At 48.5% G+C, this 23,976-nt stretch overlaps 1 protein-coding gene across 1 annotated transcript in view; it reads right to left on the minus strand.

The window, feature by feature from the left end:
• Positions 1-19,166: 19,166 nt before the first annotated feature.
• OXSR1 (oxidative stress responsive kinase 1) overlaps positions 19,167-23,976 on the minus strand; it is a 113,789-nt gene continuing 108,979 nt past the window's right edge. Inside the window, exon 18 of the mRNA XM_054991313.1 lies at positions 19,167-21,407. Within this exon, the coding sequence (XP_054847288.1) occupies positions 21,333-21,407 (75 nt within the window). The 3' untranslated portion in view covers positions 19,167-21,332. The remainder of the gene's footprint in view (positions 21,408-23,976) is intronic.

The following is a 23,976-nucleotide window of genomic DNA, read 5'->3' on the forward strand; positions in this document are numbered from 1 at the left end:
TGGTGTTGGCATTGTAGTTCCTGACGTTTTGCCAGCAGCTGTGACTGGAATCTTCAGAGGTGTAGCACCAAAAGATAGAGATCTCTCAGTGTCATAGTGTGGAAAAGATGTTGGCAGGTAATTTATATCTACTCAGGAAGGTGGGGTTGGGCTGAGTCATCCTGTAAGAGTTTCCCAGGGTGTGGAATGCTAATGGGGGGAGGCTTCACTGTATCCTGAGGAGGTTCTTTTGCATATGGATTGGTGCTTGATATGCTAATCTTCTCTGCAGGGCTATTGTAGGGTATAGAGTATTTTGTTAGCCTGGTGTTTTTCAGGACTGGAAACCATGCTCTATTCATTCTTAAAGTCTCTTCTTTCCTGTTGAAATTGTGCTTATGCTTATGCACAATTTCAACAGGAAAGAAGAGACACAGGACACAGAGAAGAACCTCTCTCTTTGACGTGGGAGCACATTTCATGAAAGATTGAACTTTTGCCTAAGGACTTGCGAGTCCATTCCTTTGCACCTTAGGAAGGGGAAGCTGGGGGGGAAAGGCAAAGAAGCTACGTTCATTCCCATTATACATGCATGAAGCTACCTAATAAAAAGATCCAGAGGAGTTAGCCATGTTAGTCTGTTGCTGCAAAATGTTAGAGTAGTGCCTTTAAGACTAACCAACTTTATTGTAGCATAAGCTTTTGAGAACCACAGCTATCGTCGTCAGATGCATCTTTGCATTCTTGCATCTGATGAAGAGAGCTGTGGTTCTCAAAAGCTTATGCTACAATGAAGTTGGTTAGTCTTAAAGGCACTACTGGAGAGACTATTGGTCTCTCAAGATCAGCATCACCGACTTTGACTGGCAGCAGCTCGCCAGGGTCTCAGGTGGAGGTCTTTCAAATCCACCCCACTTGATCTTTCTAGACCACAATGGCAGAGATCTAACTTGGGACCTTCCGCATGCCAAGTGGATTGCCTGCCACCAAGCCATGACCCTGACGTCTAATTTTTAAAACCTTCCTACCCCTTCCAGCAGCAACCGCAAGTAGGACTCAAACTTCCTTCTGGCTTTTCATGTGGCCCTGAGGGTAATTTCTACAAATGCTTTGGTTTAGTATCATTTGGCTTGCTCAAATAAAGTCACATTTGGGGAGCCTATTTTTTAGCTTGTAAGTGGCTCTGAAAGTGTCGAGAACTTCAAAATGTGTAGGAAATTGACGTTTAGATTCCTGCTTTGCAATGAAGGCCACCATGTGGCATTTCTTAGAACACGCTTGAGTGCAGGAGCGGCAAACTGGACCAAGCTTTCCTTTGGTAAACCAGTCCGTCAACTCACTCACCCGAGGGATCTCAGTGAATGGTCCAGCAAGTTTGTTCAGACCGGCTAGATTGGGGCTTTCCTGCATAAGCCTTCAGAATTTGCCATGATTTCTGTTTGAGCTGAACCAGTAATATGTGGACTTCACAAACAAGTAGGGACAGGTTTCAAACAAAATATTGCCAAACAAGGACCAAACGGTCTACAAAAACCTGATAGATAATAACAATAATGCAATTTTAACGAAAGTGCCAATGCAATGAGTGCAAAAAGTGCAAGGTAAGTCTTCCAATGTATATACTCCAAAAATACTAGGGACTATCCATCTGCACGCATGTAGCCCCAATGCATAGAATACAGTCCATACAACACATGTATAACAACATGCATAGAAATACAAAGTTCGTCTTTCAAAGTGCACGGTTCCAACGGGTTGTTTCTTCTTTCTTGCAGGCAAACCTGCCAATGAAGGGCGAAGAGGGTCCGACGGGAGCCAGAAGGTTGATAAGGAAGCTCCCAGGCTGTTGGCAATGGGTGCGCTAGCAATTTAGACAAACCATCCCTCTATGCATCATCTTCTCCAAACAGCATTTTAACCAGCATTGGTAAGTTTCTTCCTGAGGAATGGCTTGATAAAGCAATACACCTTGAAATAGGCTGTCTAAATTGCTAGCGCACCTGTTGCCAACAGCCCGGGAGCTTCCTTATCAATCTTCTGGCTCCCGTCGGACCCTCTTTGCCCTTCATTGGCAGGTTTGCCTGCAAGAAAGAAGAAACAACTCATTGGAATCATGCACTTTGAAAGACGAACTTTGTATTTATATGCATGTTGTTATACAAGTGTTGTATGGACTGTATTGCATGCATTGGGGCTACATGCGTGCAGATGGATAGTCCCTAGTATTTTTGGAGTATATATATTGGAATTTTTACCTTGCACTTTTTGCACTCATTGCATTGGCACTTCCATTAAAATTGCATTATTGTTATTATTAGGGATGTGCGTTTCGGCATTCAGAATGCCGAAAGAATGCCGAAACAAAAGTGTTTCGGCATTCTTCAAGAATCCTGAAACGTTTCGGGGAATGCCGAAACGTTTCGGGATTGCCGAAAGAAAAACCCGAAACGTTTCGGGATTCTTTCGGCATTCTTTCGGCATTCGAGAATCGCCATTTTGATTTTGCTAGCCGTTTGCCTTAGCAAGCGGCTAGCAAAATCCTGCTGGAAGCAAAGGCTTCCTGCAGGCTCTTAGAAGAGGGGAGGGGGGAGAAGGAGTGAATCACTCACTCCTTCTGTCACCCCCCACCCCTCTTGCAAAGGAGGATAGGGAATCCTGCTTTGCCTTGCAAATGCAAGGTGCAAGCATTGCATTGCACTTTGCATTTGCAAAGCAGCAGAGATTCCCGCCAAAACTAACAGGTAGGGGAGGGGGAGCAGGAGGAGGGTGGCTCTTGGAGTGTGGGTGGGGAAAGGCAGGGGACTGGGGACTTTAGGAGTCACCAATCCCACTGCTGCATTCTCATGCCAGCCAATAGATTTAAATCTTTGGCTGAGGCTGCAGCAGGGGATTTAAATTTGGAGCAAGACTGTCTGGAACACTTCTGTTGCTGCTGCTGCTGAGCTGTGACCGAGAGAGGAGAAGAAGAGAGACTGCACCTGGAGCCTGGAGGACATCTGCCTGGAGGATCAACTGTGCTGGACATCCTGAGAGGACACCTGGTAGGCCTTTTTAAAATTTTTGTAAATTTTTTTGATGCTGGGCAATGTGCTGCTGTGGCCTGCCTCTGCAAAAAGGTGTTGCAGTTTATTCTTGGCATGGCCTGGGGGACAGGTTGGGCAGACAATGTTTGATGGTGGGGTGGGGGTTTCAGCATTGGTTGTTGTGCTTGCCTTCTTAAAGCTTGATCCACTGTTTTAAGATTAAAACAAGAGTGTGCCAGCTTTGGGCCTACACAGGCCAGAAGCCTTTCTTCTGGCTGGCTCTCACAGTTGTGCTCCACAATCTGGAATGGTGTGGCTTGCTTTTCTGTGTCTGGTCCCCTGCTTGCAAGGATTCCCAACAGGCTCCGTCCTGATCAACTGTGCCAGCCTGTGGGCCACACACAGGTATGGCCTGGGGGACAGGTTGGGCAGACAATGTTTGATGGTGGGGGGGGTTTCAGCATTGGTTGTTGTGCTTGCATTCTTTAAGCTTGATCCACTGTTTTAAGATTAAAACAAGAGTGTGCCAGCTTTGGGCCTACACAGGCCAGAAGCCTTTCTTCTGGCTGGCTCTCACAGTTGTGCTTCACAATCTGGAATGGTGTGGCTTGCCTTTCTGTGTCTGGTCCCCTGCTTGCAAGGATTCCCAACAGGCTCCGTCCTGATCAACTGTGCCAGCCTGTGGGCCACACACAGGTATGGCCTGGGGGACAGGTTGGGCAGACAATGTTTGATGGTGGGGGGGGGGGTTCAGCATTGGTTGTTGTGCTTGCCTTCTTTAAGCTTGATCCACTGTTTTAAGATTAAAACAAGAGTGTGCCAGCTTTGGGCCTACACAGGCCAGAAGCCTTTCTTCTGGCTGGCTCTCACAGTTGTGCTTCACAATCTGGAATGGTGTGGCTTGCTTTTCTGTGTCTGGTCCCCCGCTTGCAAGGATTCCCAACAGGCTCCGTCCTGATCAACTGTGCCAGCCTGTGGGCCACACACAGGTATGGCCTGGGGGACAGGTTGGGCAGACAATGTTTGATGGTGGGGGGGGGGGGTTCAGCATTGGTTGTTGTGCTTGCCTTCTTTAAGCTTGATCCACTGTTTTAAGATTAAAACAAGAGTGTGCCAGCTTCGGGCCTACACAGGCCAGAAGCCTTTCTTCTGGCTGGCTCTCACAGTTGTGCTTCACAATCTGGAATGGTGTGGCTTGCTTTTCTGTGTCTGGTCCCCTGCTTGCAAGGATTCCCAACAGGCTCCGTCCTGATCAACTGTGCCAGCCTGTGGGCCACACACAGGTATGGCCTGGGGGACAGGTTGGGCAGACAATCTTTGATGGGGGGGGGTTCAGCATTGGTTGTTGTGCTTGCCTTCTTTAAGCTTGATCCACTGTTTTAAGATTAAAACCAGAGTGTGCCAGCTTCGGGCCTACACAGGCCAGAAGCCTTTCTTCTGGCTGGCTCTCACAGTTGTGCTTCACAATCTGGAATGGTGTGGCTTGCTTTTCTGTGTCTGGTCCCCTGCTTGCAAGGATTCCCAACAGGCTCCGTCCTGATCAACTGTGCCAGCCTGTGGGCCACACACAGGTATGCTGCTTTGGCCAAGGTAACCCTTTTTGGTTGCTGGCCTGGCACTCACAGTTGTGCTCCACAATCTGGAATGGTGTGGCTTGCGTTTCTGTGTCTGGTCCCCTGCTTGCAAGGATTCCCAACAGGCTCCGTCCTGATCAACTGTGCCAGCCTGTGGGCCACACACAGGTATGCTGCTTTGGCCAAGGTAACCCTTTTTGGTTGCTGGCCTGGCACTCACAGTTGTGCTCCACAATCTGGAATGGTGTGGCTTGCGTTTCTGTGTCTGGTCCCCTGCTTGCAAGGATTCCCAACAGGCTCCGTCCTGATCAACTGTGCCAGCCTGTGGGCCACACACAGGTATGCTGCTTTGGCCAAGGTAACCCTTTTTGGTTGCTGGCCTGGCACTCACAGTTGTGCTCCACAATCTGGAATGGTGTGGCTTGCGTTTCTGTGTCTGGTCCCCTGCTTGCAAGGATTCCCAACAGGCTCCGTCCTGATCAACTGTGCCAGCCTTCGGCCCACACACAGGCCTGCTGCTCCGGCTTTGGTAACCCTTCCCGTTTGCTGGCCTGGCACTCACTGTTTTGCTTCACATTCAGGTTGTTTATCGTTGGTGGACCTCTTCTGGACTGGACTGCACTTGGTTGACATCGGCCTGCAGATCTCTGCGTGGAGGATCAACATTGCTGGACATCTGCACTGGTGGACTGGTAGGGTTGTTGTTAAATTTGGTTTTTGAGCTTATGTCTGCTGCTGTGCCTACCTGCGAGCATATGCTTTGGCTCTGTCTTTATGGCTTGGGCCGGGGGGGGGGCATTTTCTGGTTGGGCAAGAGGATATTGTTTGGGGGTTAGGGGGGCCAGCATTGATCGCAGTGCCTGCTTTCTTTCATGTTTCATTTTTCAAGTTTGAGTGTGGGGTGGGCATGAACTGCTGTTTCACAGGACTAAAAAATGAGTGTGCCAGCTTCTGGCCTGCACAGGCCAGAAGCTCTGCTGGGTGGATGTGTTTTGTTTTGCTGCTGGTTGGCCCTAGCCTTTAAGGGGGGGGGGCTGACTTGGCTTGTGCAACGGGGCCTTGAATTTTGGGGTTGCGTGTGCGGCGTGTGGTGTTGACTCTGCTAACATTTCCAATTTTCTTGACAGCATCGTGGAGGAGAGGAGGACCAGCTGCAAGACCGCCTGAACATCGCTGGACTGCAGGACTGGTGTTACTGTGAGCGAGTCCGGGTTCACATTTGGGTGGCCTTGGGGGTGGGTTCTTGCTAGCTTGGGAGGGGGGAGGCTCATCTTCAAAACACCACATCCACACCCCACACCGACATACCACAGATACATCGGTCCCGCTAAATAGTGTCTCTTAGGTAGGTAGGCCAGTTGGTAGGTGATCAGTGGATAATTGCCCTCAACATAATTATTAGGGAAACCGAGCCTAGTTTTTTTTAAAAAACTAAATAGGGACTCAGCAGGGAAAGCATTAGTGAGTGAGTGTTAGGTTCGAATTCTATATATATATATATATATATATAAAAAAATTTGTAATAGCTGTCAATAGGCTTCCCATTAGTGCCCCCATAACTAGGGTTCCACTGCCCATCTCTGGCACCCGTGGTGGTGCCAGGCCGGCCCGGGCATACTAGTGTGTGAGTGTTTAAGGCTTTGTCACCTGTTATTGGGGTTTAGGGCCAGCTCAATTCCAGAGGAATTCAGCTGATTGGCAGGCTCAGGTTCCCTGACATAAATAGGGTTGCTTAAAAAGGCACTTGATTGTTCATCTCCAAGTCACAGAGCCACTAGAAACACAGATTTATAGCAGGTTAGTTAGGTCTTGAAAACAAAGTTGACCTTTGTTTTCTAAATCTTTTCTGATTAGTTAGGGTTGAATTTGGGAGGGGAAAGTATGTCAGAGAGGAAAGCAGAGAGGGGACCCGGGGGAAAGGCTAGGGAGAAATCTAGAGGGGAGGAGGGGAGGGGGAGGGGGACTGCTGCGGCAGCCCCTCCATCTGAGCGGAGGAGGCCCTCCCCTGCGCTGCTGCCGTTCACCAGCCTGGCTTCTGGTGACAGGAAGAGGGTTCGCAAGACTCTCTTTCCTGAGGCAGCTGCTGGAGGGCCACCCCCAACCCGGGTGCGTGAGGCAGGGGCTGGCACTGGGCAGGGGCCTGCTGCTGAGGCTCCTCCTCCTCCAGTGGTTGCGAGCCAGCTGCTGGAGGAGGGGCAGCATGTGGTGTCTCCTGGGATGGGCGCGGAGCACATGACTTTCCCTGCGCTCCCGCTCACCCCAGGAACCCGGAGGATGTTGGAGGAACTGCCCGTGAGACCCCCCCTGGGGCGGTCCACCCCAGTTTCCTCTGAGGCCAGCAGCAGGCCTCTCGCGGCTGTGCAGGAGGAGAGGACGCGGGAGGAAGAGGCAGAGACTGTGGTGGAAGAGCCCACATCTCTGCCCCTTCAGCCTCGTCCATCCCCACCTGCCCGGCCGAGAGTGGGACACGGTGTGTCCGGCCAGAGCACCTCACAGGAGGTGCCGCAGGGTGGTCCCGAACGCGCTTCTCCTGGGAAGCGTGGGATGCCCTTTTCCTCCGAAATCTGGAAGCACTTCCAGACAACGGAGGATCCCCGAGCAGCCCTGTGCCTGCATTGTAGGCAGCGCGTCAGCCGTGGCAAAGATGTGTGGCATCTCTCCACGTCTGGGATGAGGTACCATATGAAGAGGCACCACCAGGCGGTGCTTCTTCGGGAGGAGGGTTCGAGTGGCGCCGCACGGCCGCCAGCTAGCCAGAAGGAGGCAGGCTCCTCTGGTGCTCTCCCCCCAAGGGTACCTGCAGGAAAGGGACGCCAAGCCTCTCTCCCGGAGATGCTTGGTATGCAGGGCGCTAGTGTGCCCAGAGAGGGGATCCGGAGGGCGAGCAGGCGCATCACGCGCCACATCGTCAACATGATAGCAGTGGATGGGCAACCGTATTCCGTAGTTGAAGACTTCGGCTTCTCAGGGCTGCTCCAAGATTGCTTTCCCTGGTACGCCGTCCCTGCTCGCACGTCGTTGAGCAGATCGGTGGTGCCCTCGTTTTACAGGGCTGCCAGGGATCATGTGAAGGCACAGCTGTCCCGGGTTGCCGGGAGAACTGTGCACTTCACATCGGACATCTGGACCTGCCCAAGTGTGCAGCAAGCGTACCTCTCGCTTACTGCTCACTGGTGGGAACCCGAGTCGGTTCTGGGTGGGGGCCGGGGGGAGGTGCCTAGCACAGCTAGACAGGGAAGGATGCGAGACCGCCAGGCCGGCTACTGCAAGGCCTTGCTTCACGCCGAGGTGCTCGACGTGTCCCACACGGCGGAGAACATCGCTGCCACCTTAAGGAGACAGTTGGACGAGTGGATAGGCCAGGGACCCGCCACCGTGGGATGCATGGTGACGGACGGTGGCAAGAACATGAGGGCAGCGGCGCATCTAGTGAGCCGAGAGAGCGTCTACTGTGCCGCTCACAAGCTTCACCTAGTGGTGAGAGATGCGCTGGGGTTGGGCTCCTCGAAGGAACCCGTGGATACCCGGACCCGTGAACTCCAGTTACTTGTCCAGAAATGTCGGAGGCTCACGGGTCACTTCTCGCGCAGCGTGAAGGCCACGCACGAACTGCGCCAGACACAGGTCAGGACAGGTGTGCCAGAGCACGCTCTGATCACTGACGTCAGCACTCGCTGGAACTCCACCTGCGCCATGCTTGAGCGCTTGGTGGAGCAGCAGGCCGCACTCCACGCGTGGCTCTCCGAGCACCGCGGTGCGAGTCAGGTGGGTGAGTTCAACCGGGAGGATTGGCTCACCATCACCCAGACAGTGGAGGTCCTGAAGCCCTTCAAGGACTTCACTGTGGCGGTCTCGTCAGACACGGCGACCCTCGGTCTGGTCATTCCCCTGGTGCACACGCTCCAGAGGAATCTGGCCACCCTTGCAGACCGGGTCGCGCCCCGTGCTGACCTTGTTCCAGCGGTGCGCGCATTAGTGAGAAGGCTGCAGCAGGGCATAGCTGCCAGGCTAACTCCTCTCACTAAGGAAGAGTCATACATGTTGGCGACCATGTGTGACCCGCGCATAAAGGGCACTTTCGCCGAGCGGGACGGGAACCTCACCCAAGCCAGAGACGGGCTCTGCTCTTGGGTGAGGCGCAGGCAGGCCAAGAGGGGACGCCTGTCGACAGGGGGGACGCAAGAGGGGCCCTGCCGTGCGGGTCCCTCTGACGCCCCCTCTGCGCAGGCCCCCCCCGAGGCCACCACCGGAGTGCCGATGGAGATGGAGATGCTCCGGTGGGCCCTCGTCCCCTCTGGGGTCGTGAGGACCGTGAGAGAGGATCCGGCGGAGGCGATGGTCAGGGACTACCTCGCGGAGCCCTGCGAGTCGCTCTCCACCGATCCGCTCAGCTACTGGGCCAGGAAGGAGTCGGTCTGGCCGGACCTCTCCCTCGAGGCGCAGCGGCTGCTCTCATGCCCTCCGACGAGCGTGGAGAGCGAGCGCGTCTTTTCACATGCGGGCGACATTGTCGGCCCACATCGCACTCGCCTTCTCCCATGGAGAGTCGAGCAGTTGACCTTCCTGAAGGTCAACTCTCGCCTCTTCGATTTCTCAGGACTGGACTTCCAGAGTGACTGAGGTGAGCCCAACTTGTGGCCTGCATCCTCTATGAGTCCAATCCTTTGGAATCGCGCTCTCCCCTGTATAAAACCCTGTATATACAGTTAAAACCGGCCAGTAGAGGGAGGGTGGTTAGGAACCAGTGGCAAAGGGAAAACACCCAGCAATTTGAAAGCCCCCCCCCCAGGGTATTCAAAACATCTCCCATCACTGAGACATACCCTGTGGGACCAAATTTATTATGAGAAATAATGCCCCAGAAACATGGATTGCTACTGGAGGGAGAAACAGGTTAGATAGGGATTGCTTAGGTGTTTTTATCAGATGAACTCCTTGTAAAAAAAAATTGTAGAAGAATTGTTGTACTGTTTTTTGCAAGTTGATGTTCCGTTCATGTAAAAAAAAGGAAAAAAAACCAAAAAAAAATGTTGTGATTATGTTTTTTAAAAGTTGATTGAATGTTCATAAAAAAAAAAAACCCAAAAAAATGTTGTGATTATGTTTTTTAAAAGTTGATGTTCCGTTCATGTAAAAAAAAGGAAAAAAAACCAAAAAAAAATGTTGTGATTATGTTTTTTAAAAGTTGATTGAATGTTCATGTTTAAAAAAAAAAAAATTTGATGTTAATGTTGGGTTTGCATGGTTGGGGGATGCGGGTAGAGTGGTGGATGGGCACCGGCCAATGATGATCTCTCACAGATGTTCCCAGGTAAATTCTGAGGCTGGTGTGGGGGTGGGGGGAGACCTCTGCAGAACTGCTCCAGAAATACCATTGTCCAGTGCCTTGGAAGTGCCCAGTTCAGCTTTGTGTGTCTGAACTGAAAGCACAGCCACAGGAAATGACATAGGTTCTGCTGGACCCTGTTGCAGTGGTTCCCCCCCCATTTAGTCATGTTATGGAGGGAGAGTTGTATTAGGCTGGTAGTTATGATCATCTTCTGTTTCCATGCCCTGTTGTGCCCGCTCACTATGTAACCTGCTGTAATGTTCAAAACTTTACTGTTTGTCCATTTCAAAAGAAAAATTGTGTTTAAGATTCTCTGATGTGTAGTTAATTGTGTTGTGTTGTGCTATGAGGGACAATAAGTGTAATATGTTGTGATTTGTTGACCACTTGTAATTTGAAAATGAGAAAATAAAGGTTTTTTAAACTTAATGATTGTGTGTCTGTGTTCCCTTCTTTGATGGGAGGTTGGTTCCCAGCATAGGGAACAATGGGGCAGGCTGGCCAGCCTGTTCCTGGGGTACTGGGTGTGGGGCAGCTGAGGGTGGTTTTGGTTCTGAGACGGGCTGAGTGGAGGATTTGGGTCTGTGTGTGGCAGCTGGGGTGGGGGAACTGGGTTTGTGTGGGGCTGTAAGGAGTGGACTATGGGGGATGAGAGCACTGGTTGTCCCTTGTGCCCAAGTAGGCCCCTGCTACTGTCCTGGTGTGGGCTTCCATGCCTCCATCAGTTGCTGGCCCTCCTTTGCCATCTTTTTCTGAAATTTTCCTAGGGATGCCAAACTCCTGGTTGGGCTTGAGTTCAGGTTAGAGAGAGTAGTTCCCTACAGAGAAACTGGCTGCTTCCAAGGGCAATCTCTTTAGAGGGCAAATGCGGACCATGGATTCTGGGGGAGATCCCTACTCAGATTTTCCTTTCCACAAGTCCCACCCCCAAATTGCCAGTAACTTCCAAGGCCAGAGTTTGCCACCCCAGAGAGATCCCGTTCCCACCCTCTTAGCCTTGGCATGAAAGTTGTAGCCCCCATGGAACGCTTCCAGGTTCCTGATTCCAAGCCCAATGACACCAATGTAAGACAATCCAGACCTCCATCAAAAATGGATTTTAAGTAGCAGTGGGATTGGGCTGCATTTCAGTCATTCACATATCTGGTTGTGTTCCCAAACATTTAGCTTATGTTTTTTTAAATCAGCGTATGGCACTTAAGGACACTTTTAAATGGTTCTAAAAACATTTTTTTATTATGAAGTATTTAATGTGGCATTGATCAAGAGCAGGCCTTTTGGCCAAATGAGCAGTATCAGTACAGTAAAATTTAGACTAAGCTCATAGGAGGAAAAAGCATTCACACTGTGAAGTGGGAAGAAAGTTTCAATTTACATGTACCATGGACTCCGAAAAAGACATGTAAGTGGGATCCAGACCAAATCAGGCCTGCTTTCTCCCTTGAAGATATCAATTGATGATAGTGCTTATGTCACATCATGAGAAGACAAGGTTCACTAGAAAAGACAATAATGCTAAGAAAAATTGAAGGCAGTAGGGAAAAGAAGAATACCCTAGATGTGGTAGATTGACTTCGGTTTGCAATACATGGACAAGGTTTTTGGGATACTGTGGAGCTCAATATAATTCTAAAGTACACCACAAGTGATTTGAATGCATAAAACATACAGACACATACACATAAAATGTATATACCCCCTCCCCACCAAATTAAAGGTTTATCTTATGCCCCGGTTTTCTCCCCCATGGGAACCTAGAGTGGTTTACACATTGCTGTTCTCCCTTGATTTGTTTCACCCTCATCACAACCAGGCTAACAATAGACAGCTGCTCCATGCCTCACATTGGAGTGACTCCACCGATGGCCTTCTTAGTTGTTGGAGGGGGTGGAGGGGGGGGGAGGAAGGAAACAACGCACTCCTGCCCACTCTATCTGGGGCCTAGGTGACCAAATTGCTTGGCCTTGGCAAGGAGCCAGTGGTGGGGCGGCACTGGTTCTGGGGCCCCGTCCAGAACATTTGTCCAGGGCCCCAAAATCACCTAGACTGCCTCTGGAAAACACAACACAATTGTTTACTTAGGCTGAGCCAAGAACATCCATCAAGCCTACAAGGCACAGAATCAGAGTCTGCCAGATTCTAGACCAACTCTCTAGCCATTGCACTACAGTGGATATCTAAAAACTGTTCATACCCCCACCAGCAACTTGAACATTTTTCTCCAAAAGGCACAACTTGGCTGGGTCTCAAAAAGGACTATGATGCATGGGCCTGTCAATGCATACTGGTACTAAGGCTCTGGCCGGGGGGAGGGGGGCATTGTGCCAATGCCACCCTGGCTTTGGAAGGGGACAGTAAAATAGAAGAAATAATCTAGCTTCAGTGCCTCCCCCCCTTCTCTGTCTCTCTCTCTCTCTATAATGTGAGTGAAAACATTACTATACCATCACTGAAGCCTACAGGATACTTAGGGTCTGTTCACACACGCATGATCATTTAATGGCAATGCTCTGGCATGATGATGTTTGTTCTAGGAGGTGATGTGATCATCACACAAGGCTGGGGAGCACGCACAATTCACAGCAGGCAGATTTGGGCCACAAGGGATCCTGCTTTGGCCTGTAGGGCCCAAATCAGCCCACTGCAAAGCACAGGCATACTCTCAGGGCAGCCAGATGACATCAGTGACATCACGGCAGCAGCCCCTGGAGCGTACCTTGAAGGCTCATTCACTGACTTTCCCCCTTCGGGGTGATAGGTGAGAGTGGGGGATCCCCCACCAAGGGGAAACGGATCCCTAATTGTGTCTGAGGTTGTGGAAATCAAATGGGTCATTACCTCCATATTGCTTCTGTCTTTGAGGGACTTACATGCACATTATATTTAACTCCAGATTTCTTGATTGTCAAGGAATGCATGTGGTGGGGGGTAGGGGGGAAGGGTGGGAGAAGGGCACCTGAGGGTGAGGGTGGCATTTGGCATGCAAAATGCCACCCCTGGCAAGACAAGCCTCTCCCAGCTGTCGGTGGTAGAGATGAGAGCAGAGCACCCACTTGGGGAGGCCATGAAATGGCCCCCCCAAGTGGGAGCAGGCTGAGCCTTGGTGGGGGGATGGGAGGAAGGGTGGGAGAAGGGCCCCAGAGGGTTGGGGGGGGATTTTGTTGCTGTGGTTCCCCCCCATTAAGTCATGTTATGGAGGGAGAGTTGTATTAGGCTGGTAGTTATTATGATCATCTTCTGTTTCCATGCCCTGTTGTGCCCGCTCACTATGTGACCTGTTGTAATGTTCAAAACTTTACTGTTTGTCCATTTCAAAAAAAAATTGTGTTTAAGATTCTCTGATGTGTAGTTAATTGTGTTGTGTTGTGCTATGAGGGACAATAAGTGTAATATGTTGTGATTTGTTGACCACTTGTAATTTGAAAATGAGAAAATAAAGGTTTTTTAAACTTAATGATTGTGTGTCTGTGTTCCCTTCTTTGATGGGAGGTTGGTTCCCAGCATAGGGAACAATGGGGCAGGCTGGCCAGCCTTCTCTGCGGGTGGTGGGGGGGTCAGGGGGGTGGTTGTCTGTGTGCCAGGGCAGGTGCTCTTTCCCAGGGACGATTTGGCACTGCCACCATTGTGGCACCCCTTGTCTGTGCAGAACTGCCCTGGGAAAGAGAGTTTAGGGGTTCCCAAAAGGGGAGGGCAGGCCAGCCTGTTCCTGGGGTTATGGTGGGTGTGGGGCAGGTGGGGGTGGATTTGGGTCTGTGAGGGGCTACTGGGGGGATTTGGGTCTGTGTGTGGCAGCTGGGGTGGGGGAACTGGGTTTGTGTGGGGCTGTGAGGGGTGGACTTTAGGGGCTGAGAGCACCTACTTGGGGAGGCCATGAAATGGCCCCCCCAAGTGGGAGCAGGCTGAGCCTTGGTGGGGGGTGGGAGGAGGGGTGGGAGAAGGGCCCCAGAGGGTTGGGGGGCATTTTGCATGCAAAATGCCACCCCTGGCAACACAAGCCTCCCCCAGCTGTCAGTGGTAGAGATTAGAGCACCTACTTGGGGAGGCCATGAAATGGCCCCCCCAAGTGGGAGCAGGCTGAGCCTTGGTGGGGGGTGGGAGGAGGGGTGGTAGAAGGGCCCCTGAGGGCTGGGGGGCATTTTGCATGCAAAATGCCACCCCTGGCAAAGGAAGCCTGCCTCTTCATTTTTTCCCCATAGGAAATAATGAAGAGAGATCAGCAGCAGCATGCTAACAATATGCTGCTCCTTTGCTTTCTTATGGGGAGGATGGGGGGACCTGCTTTGGGGGGCCATAACATGGCCCCCCAAAGTCCAATCTGTCTGAAACTTGGGTAGTTGTTAGAGAAGGGTTAGAGGAAGGTCCCCACCAATTTTGGGCTTATTTGGTGGGAAAATGCCTCCTCCAGGCGTCCTGAAAGACGGAGGCATTTTCCCAGCAAAAAAACCCGAAAGAATCCCGAAAGAATGCCGAAATAATGCCGAATCCCGAATCCCGAAAGAGATTCTTGTTTCGGCTTTCGGCTAATGACGGTAGAGAATCTTGTTTCGGGTAATCCCGAAACAAGAAAGCCAAAAGTTTTTTCCTTGCACACCCCTAGTTATTATCTATCAGGTTTCTGTAGACCGTTTGGTCCTTGTTTGGCAATATGTGGACTTCAGCCTGTTGGGGCACTTGATTCTCCAAACTGGAACAGACGTTATGTTCCCTTCATACTGAAGTTTAATGGCTGGAAATGCACATATTACAGAGATAATATCCACTTTGGAATTCTCCAACAGGAGAATCCCAACTTGCTCTTTTGCAAGGGCATAAACTGCAAGGATGGGCAACGTGCCTCACACCAACCAAGCAGAGCTTTCATTAGGCTGGCCTTCAATGCCCGGCCCGAGTTCTCCTCACTCTTTCCACAGCTAATTCTCCAGCGCACGCTTCTGATAAGCTAAAACGAACACTGGGTTGTTCACTCCGATTCCCACAATCCTTGCTCACATAGATCTCAAGTTGAGTGATTATTGCTTGCTTTTAGGATTATGAAGTGGACTTCCCTCCAGGCAGACCGTATGTCCATCTATCATAGCAGGGCTAGCGTCAATGTCAGGCTATGGATGACAGGATATGGTAAACAGGTGTACCATTGCAACAAGAAGTCCAAGCTCTTGGTTGAATGGTTTTTATTCAGAAATCCAATCTTTCCATATATACGTCCACAGAATAATTCAGAGGCAAGAAAGCATCCAAGCAGTACATGCTTCCTTGATAGGAACAGAATCCTGAGAAAAGTATAGCTCTAAATACTCAATTATTCCCCCCCCCCAACCACAAGTTTGCGTGGGAAGGAGTCGGGGAACTTCTGCTGGAGTTTATACATCAGCTAGACAGGACGAACGAGGCATAAAAGAAACGGCAACATTTCAGACAGTGCAAGTCATTTCAGCGAGCTTCAAAGAAAGGGATAACACAGCTGTGTTCTCGGGCTGCGAGAGAAACGAAACGTGATGATTATAGCATTTACAAACTGAAATCAAGGAACAGTATTAGCAATGGTTCAACACCTAGAACAATGACATGGATGTGACACAGCACTTCCCATTCAAGGAGACAAAAGGTAGGACAGCTTCCCTCAATGGGCACTTGGGCTAGCAGAACTCACTTGTTATGCCAATATAGATTAAAAGCACATGACAATAATCAATACTGAACAATACTAGGCCAAGCTCTTGTATACTCTAGATGAACTTTTGAACTTTGTATGAACCGTCTGTTTATTTTTTCTGTGTTAGGTAATTCTAACAGGTGTGCTTTCATCCTTTGTCAGTTAATTAAAATAGTGGACTCTATCGAGATTAATGTTCCTCTATCAGAGATTCAACCAATGGTGATCGCCCAACTTAACTTTTCCTGACACTTGTCAGAGATTTATAGTTTTCTTTTGCAGATCAGACTATGACATAATTTTTTAACTAATTGGAAAGCTGTACTATGAGATTATGAATATTCAGTGAAGTGTCAAACCAATCATTATTTGTTTGTGCTATCATGTGAATAGACCTTAAATATTTGCATATGATGAGGTATATAATTGCAAACACAGATAGAATAAGCAGGGTACTGATGGAAAGAATCTCTTGAGAGAATTTAGGTGAGAACCTATCTTTACCTATGTATTTCATAGAAACTTTGAGCAATGTTAAACTTAGGATTTATTAAGAAATGTTAGTAAACTTATTTCTTATTGCCTTTCTGTATTCTCTTTTTAAAGGATTTATATTAATAGCCATTTATATTTTGATTACTTGCTTCATTAAAAAACTAGGGTGTATTTTCAATAAAGTGAAATAAACTCTAGACTGGTGTCTGTGTGTTTGATAAGGAGTTGCAAAGCAATACTGAACCCTATATAAATACATGTACTGATAAACAGCTGGTTCAAAGAACTTATCTGACAGGTCTAAAGACTAACTGCTTTCGGCTTCCCAGGAGAGAGATACATCTTTCTCCTGGCTAGTTGAAGCTTAGTTTTAGACATGGGCAAAAAGCTCGTTACAACTGCCACAAGATATGAAGGTAGCCTCTGGCTTAGATGTCTTAGAAAGGGTGTTGGAGACTTATGGAGAGTAGGTCTACCACTGGCTTTTAGACAAAGAGAGCTGAATGGAACCTCTGGATTCAGAGGCAGAATGTCTCTGGTTTTCAAATGATGGGGAGAGCTACTGCCGGAGGGTCTCTTCTTGTGGGCTTCTCCTGGGGCATGTGACTGTCCACTGCTGGAAAAATTATGCAGGGCTGGGTGGACCCCTCCTTGGTCAGAGCCAGCAGGGCAACTCTTATGCAAGACAATTATGACAGTGCTAACCCTGAAACTTTGCACCACGCAAGGAAGCAGGGAGCATGTGAGAGTCACAGAAACATAGGGTTGGAAGGGACCTCTAAGGTCATCTAATCCAACCTCCTGAGAGCCAGGTGTAGTGGTTAAGAGCCATTTGGTGTAGTGGTTAACAGCGGCAGGATTCTAATCTGGAAAACCGGGTTTGATTCCCCACTCCTCCACTTGAAGCCAGCAGGGTGACCTTGGGTCAGTCGCAGCTCTCTCAGAGCGCTCTCAGTCTCACCCACCTCACAGGGTGTTTGTTATGGGGATAATAATGACATACTTTGTAAACCACTCTGAGTGGTGTTAAGTCATCCTGAAGGATGGTATATAAATCTAATGTTGTTGTTATTAAAATGCAGGAAATTCCCAAGAACAAAGACAGTGCCCCACACCTTGTGTCAATTGACAATTTGTTTTTTATTGATTAAAAATTAGAGAAATACATGCAGTAAAATACAAAGTCAAAAGGAAAAAAAGGCTGAATATTTTACATCTCTCATTAAAATCTACAGTACACCAAAATTGCGAAGAGGATCGTGTAATATTAATACACCATCATCCTTAGAGTGTCGACTATGTTCAAAAAGAAAAAAAAAACCAAATGATTTCTAGGTTCAAGTTTAGAATTTACCCAAAAATTAAAAAACTCTGATCCGTAAGGGTCAAAATGTTAGAAATAAATTTCTTACAAAACAAAATCATTGGCACGTCTGAACCTCAAGAACAAAATAGTTACCTAGCATTTTAGTATCCCAAAGGGAAAAAAATAATTAAAGTTTATTACTACCAAGAGACATGTCGCTAGGAGTCTAATATCAAGGGTAGTGTGGGTTGGTATACCATTAAAAAAAAAAGAAACTTAAACCAGTGTGGATACTCTTGTCCGCTAGACTGGGTTTAGGCAAAGACAGGAGTAAATAAATAGATACTGCATCATTTCACCGGACCAATTTGTACTCCAGTGAGAAGGAAAAGGTATGGCAGAAAAGAAGTAATACTGTACCAGGATAATTTGGTCTCCAGGGGTAAAGATGGGGCAGGCAAATTGCACAGAATGAGGAAAGAGCCTTAAGCTGCCCCTGACTTACCATCTCGGGGGGGGGGGGGGTTGCAAACCTGGTATCTCTCTAATCTTTTAAGAGCTGCAACCATTTCCTCAACAAGCTCCACCCATTTCCCACATCATTATACAAGGGGGTGGGCCTTGAACAAGCACCACCCCCTTTAGTGATGTGACATCACAGGCTCCAAAGGAATCCTGGCCAACTACAAAGGCAACAAGGGTTCCACACCTCTGGAGCCTCAATGGGCCGCTCCCACCATCTGTATTCTCCCATCTTGGACAGAGGCCCACCCAAGAAAGTTGCTCAAAGACTGTTTTGTTGCTATCCCTCCTCTTATGTTTTCTTTTGAAAAAATATCTAAACTACTCGCAGGCTTTCATAAACGGACAGACTACGATCTGTTCTCTTGCGAACCCACAAACATGAAGAAAATTCGGTGCTCCAGAATGAGGAGTGGAGAATGCCGAAACTTCCAAGAGGTACATTAAATCCAAAGAGCCACTTGACTGGTCACCCTACCTGCTTCTGATGCCCCCCCCAACTCTCCTTTCACTCTTATATCAAAGTTCTTCCCCTTCCCATCTTTTCTTCATTTCATCTCCACGTTCCAGCAGCTTTGATTGTGACCTGTCAGAGAATCTAGCCAATATTAAAACTACAGGCTTAAAACAACATGAAAAACATGCCCAAGAGGGGGGGGGAATTAGGAAGCTTCCATAAATTCCATACAGAAAAATATATAAATATATATTTTAGAAGCCTTAGAAAATAAAGATCCCTACAGAATTGCGGTTTCCCCATTTTTCCCACACCTACAGGGGGCCAAGCGCATGCACGCAATGTGGTCAGTCTTTTAATCCTGGTTAAAAGCCATCAGATGTAAAGTTTCAGACTTGCATGCTTGGTCCCATCAGTGTGAATTCTCCCGTCCCTGCCTTGGCGGTCTTATGCATGGTTTGTATTAACCAGTGGTTAAGGATAAGTGAGGTCTCTCTTAAATGGGCTGTAAAGATCAGCTTCCGAAGCAAAACTTGGCGCATATGCAAGGACAGTAATGTCATTAAGGCATATGAGAGGAGGAGGAGGGAATTCACACTGGGGAAGAAGGCAACTCCTGATCTCTTCCGGTTACAGGATCATTAGCTTTAGATCGGCACCCGGCCCACTCCGCACGCAACTGAAGGCAGAACTGAGAACCCAACCCCGTTCACTTGGAATCTAGAAAATTAGTTACACGCTTATTTTCATTGTATAAAATGCTTCAAAGCCAAGGAGAGGTACACAAAAAAGGCCCACTGTGGGATGGAAAAAACTGTAGGGGAAAAAAAGGAATCAAACACCATTTTTTATTCACATATTGCATTACAATTGGGTTTTTTTTTCAAACGAAAAGGTATAATTTATACGTAGAAATTCAAAAAAATGAAAAACACATACTCTTTTGTTGTTGTTTGCTTTAAAAAATACTAAACACGAGTACTATTGGTTTCAGTTACATTGTCTTGATCAAACTGATGCTTGGGCTGAGAGTATAAAAGAAAAAAAAATTGCAAAATTCCAAGCAGTTAAGTGCAGCAGAAAGGACAACATGGTCCAGAGCTTAATCTCACCAGGTATGAATCTACCGGCAATATGGGTATTTTTTTATTGCTGTAATATAGAACAGGGGTGGTTCCATTATGTACCAATCTGCACAGAAAGAGGACAGAAAGTGTGTTTATCTTGAAAAAACCAGTCTGTTTTTGCAAACAGTTGCAGAAAACTAATTATGCTTCAAAAGAAACAGAAATGCACACACACACACGCACAGAGAGAGACACAGAAATTACTTCCAATTGCCAGACTGCATGATTAACTTTTGTTCAGAATATCCATGTTTGGAGAACATCCAATTTTATAAATCACTATGCTTTTACCAGCGTATCTACTGTACAAAGTTAAACCACGCAAAACCGCCTTGCTCCAGTTAAAAGCGCCCACCTCTATAGTCTCCCTTTTAGAAGATTCCTTTACACTGTCATGGGCAATCCAAATATGTTGTTCCCAATGTAGTCAACTAGGGAGATGGAGGGGGGGGGGTGCATAAAGATTCCTACCCCCTTAACACAACTACAGTTCCCAGGATTTCATTGTTAAGATGCAAGACAAATGAAAGGAAGCATAAAACTAGCTTTAAACGTATCGTCACGCTTTTTTTTTTAAACCTATCATGGAGACAATTCTCATTAAAAAGTCTTGAGAATGGAAAAAGCCCAAGAACTCCAAGATGCCAAAATTCCTGGGACAGAAACGCTGATCTTGAAGAACTTTTCCACTGCCAGGAACACTGGGAATTAGCAGTAATCCCTGTACCATCTCTTGGCACCGTTCTACATGGGAAACCCGACTGCGGCAAAACAGTCCTAGATGAGAAAATAGGCACCGAATAAAAGGCCTGCAAAGAGCAACTAAAAAGATGCCACTTTGGAATCAAGTTATTGTCTCTTTTTATGCCGCCCTCCCTGGCAGAGATTCCTTAACTGAAAAAACAAAAAGGTGGCACAAACCTTAACGGTTGCCTGCAGTCTCATCCACTTTGTGGTCAGCTAGCCTCTGACTGTGATATGTGCAGGGGGTGTGGTGTGACATCGTACGTGGGTGGAGTTAAAATCAAGCAGTGCCCTGCAAAGGTGTCTAGAAGTGCGTGCGCAAGTGGTATAAGAGAGTGACACAACCAGTGGCTCTCGAAATTGCAAAGCTTAAAAAAAAACCCAGCCAAGAATCCTACTCCCCAAGATTTCCATCTGTGCAACGATGGAAGACAGGCTGAAGGCTCATCATGGGGCCGACAAAACATTTTCTCTTTCGCCCTAAACCTGTTTGAAAGAGTCCCTTAACAATCGATCAGTCAGAAGTTCACGTCTTACCTAAGACTTCATTAGGTGGATTCCTAACATTTTAGTTACGAGTTTGCTCTCCACCGCTGTGCTTTTTCGAACCTGTGTGGTTAAGGTGGGCCCAAATACAACTGCCCCCACCACCCCAGCCAAATCCTTCGTGGTGGCACAAGACTATGAGGTCAAGCTAAAAGAAGTCAGTCTAAAGTACAAACAAACAAACATTAACAACGAACACGCAGCGGAAAAGTTAAGAGTAGAGGAACCCCTGTTTCGTACTCTCAGTAGTATTTCTCATTTTCTTTTTTAAATAGTTAAGGCAATCATGAACGACAAACATGCGGGCAAAGGGAGGGATGAATATGCACATCTGAGATGAAGGAAATGAGAGAAGTGAGTGTGAGTAGGTGACGAGTCGACCATATCCAATGGTGGGTGGGGGAAGAGGGGGCAACGCTGGGAGGCCGGGGTGATGCTACTGAGGAAAGAAGGAAGGCCAACGCTCCGAAGAAAGGGGCCTGTAAGTTTGGTTCTTTGGCAGTAGTGGTTTTGCTTTTAGGCCGAGAGAAGCATTCAAAAGCTGCACCCGCGGAGGCCATCATCTGGGAGTGTCGTCTTAGTTGATACTGAGCTGGGCAAAGCCAATGAGTTTGCTGTCATCGGGGATATCCGAGCCTTCGACACCAGATGCCTGTGAAACAAAGGGAGCAAGAGGGCAATGGAGCGTTATCAGGAGGGAGAAGGGCAATCACCTGCTTCACAGGCCTTTTGATGCTCTGTAACAGCCGTCTCCAACCTTCAACAGTGGTCTTCCAGAGCCAGCACCCACCTGCAACCCCACCCCACCCCAACCCCAACCCCGTCCCCGGAAGCAGTAGCACAGAACCCATGGAGCTTCAAGAACGTGGCAGAGAGTCAATGACGCCAGAACCACATGACAGGAAGAGGAGGAGCTACAGTTATGTACTTGCCAGTGTAAAGGCCAGGATCATAGGCAGCAGACCAAGACGGTTAGGAATAGGAAACTGAGCACCAGGCAGTGTGCTATAGAGATGAGCTAAAAAGGAACCCACTTTCTTGATGTTTCTCTCAACGTGCATGTAAGAACTAAACTACACAAGACGCCCGACATGTGTCGGGTTCCCACAAGTTTACCTGGGAAGTGTAGTCCTGCCCCGCCCCTGAGCTCCCAGAGGAAAACCTGAGCGGAGCAGATTTTTGCAAGAGTGTCCCTTGCAAAAATCCATTCCGCTCAGGTTTTCCTCCAGGAGCTCAGGGCGGGGAGGGGGGGAGAGGAATGTTCAGAGCAGCAACAAGAGGGCAAGCGGGGTGGGGGGGAAAGAGTCAGCAAGGGGCGCCTGATGAGAGCCGAGCCAAAAGCTGACAGCCGAGCCCGAAGCAGTGGCAGAAGGAGCTGCTGAGGCCGCCGCCGCCACCGTGACTGCTAGACTTCCCACAGAGCTCCAGCCTTTGGGGGCCTCAAGTCTCCTTCCCCTCTTTGGGGGAAGGGATGGTTGAGTCTAGCAGCTATGGCAGTGGCAGTAGCCTCAGCAGCTCCTGCTGCTGCTAGCCACCTGTCAGCTTCGGGCTTGGCTTTCCTTGGGCTCCCCTCGCTGACTCTTTCCCTCTCATCCTTCTGGCCTTGTGCTGCTGCTGCTGCTCTGACATCCGCCCCCCCCCCGAGCTCCTGGAGGAAAACACAAGCAGAGCGAATTTTTGCAAGAGACACTTGCAAAAATCTGCTCCGCTCAGGTTTTCCTCCAGGAACTTGGGGGCGGGCCACAATTACACATCCCGGGTAAACTTGTGGGAACCCAATGTGTCGGGCGTCTCGTGTAGTTTAGCTCTAAGAAGGGGCGGAATGCATGGTACTCTAGCAACAGTATACAGGCAAGTAGTAGCAGATCATTCCAAATGAAAACAAAAAATGGCTGCTCAAGAGGGCTTGCTCCGTGGCCCACTTGGCGATCCCCACACATCATTTGAACCACTGCTCTTGACCTTTAAATGAATAAAAACTGAGATTCTGTAGCCCCAAAGGCAGGCATGCAAACAGACACTTAACTGCAGCAACTGAGAACTGCCTGCAGTTGAATAGGTAGGGATAAATGTGTCGGCTTAAAGAAGTTTTTTGATCCAAGTGGAAGCCCCCTCCCTCCGATGGTGGAAGCCTTCCAGTCAGCAAAAGGGTGTGTTGGCTTTTTTTAGCCTAACGATAAGCCTCAAATGACTTACACGGGTATGCACTGGCAGCTGGGTCAGGCAGTTTTGCAAGGCAGCACAAAACTACACAATCTAAACAAATTGAGATTCATCTGAGTTGGGATTTTTGAAGGAGTTCAATTAATTTTCCTCATGAGGACCGCAGAAGAAGAGCTAAGGCTCATGAAAAAGTACAAGGTAAACACGTGCATTAAAAACATGCAGACGACTCGTTTAGGTGCTAGAAGACAAAAATCACAGTGCCACGAGAATCCCGACATGGAGCTTCGCTGTGCTCTGCTTTGGAGCAGCCGGTGCTTAAACTCCTTTCTGCAACCACGAAGACGACGAATTCGTCTTTAGAAAAATAAGAATTCTAAGGAACTCTATTAATAGTCTACATATTGGACAAAACTGGAGCCATGTCGTTTTCTATCATCTGCATCTCATGTTTTCCAGCGTGCAATGTTTTGCATGTGTATAGAATTCAATTACATAAAATGGACGATTTGCTGTTGGGAAATAATCTTCCCTGCTACAACCCATCCCGAGAGCGAGTGAGCGCTAAATGCAGTTTCAAACAGCCTTCACACATGCAGCTTAAGGATGTGCCTTTAAAGCAGCAGCTTTCTGAGATTTTGTCTGGGGAGTCTCCTTCCCACCCTTATTCCCCAAGCACACAGCTCACCATCCTCCTCGTGATACCTGTGGCACTGAATGTCATGCCAAGACCTGCTGCTCTTTCATAATCACCTGTCCACTGGACAAGCATCTGGGGGCCAGCAGAGACTAGAGGCAGGAACGAACCGGGAAAATGGCGGTTCGCTGCGGTTTGTGGTTCGTCGCTTTTCACGAACCATGAACGGGCATGAAATTGAATACGTCAATTCCGGGGCAGCAGGAGGTCTGCAGAAAGCCCATCCCCCCGTTGCCTAGGAAACTGGTTGACTGGCGCCAGGCTGTCTGCAGTGAAGAACCGGCCGGGGAAAAACCAAATGAACCAGCCTAAAAATCATCACAGTTTGTCAGAAATTAGCTCCAACGATCCGCCAGTTTGC

This window comes from Eublepharis macularius, chromosome 11, assembly GCF_028583425.1.
Source record: "Eublepharis macularius isolate TG4126 chromosome 11, MPM_Emac_v1.0, whole genome shotgun sequence".
In the NCBI taxonomy this organism is placed as follows: Eukaryota; Metazoa; Chordata; class Lepidosauria; order Squamata; family Eublepharidae; genus Eublepharis; species Eublepharis macularius.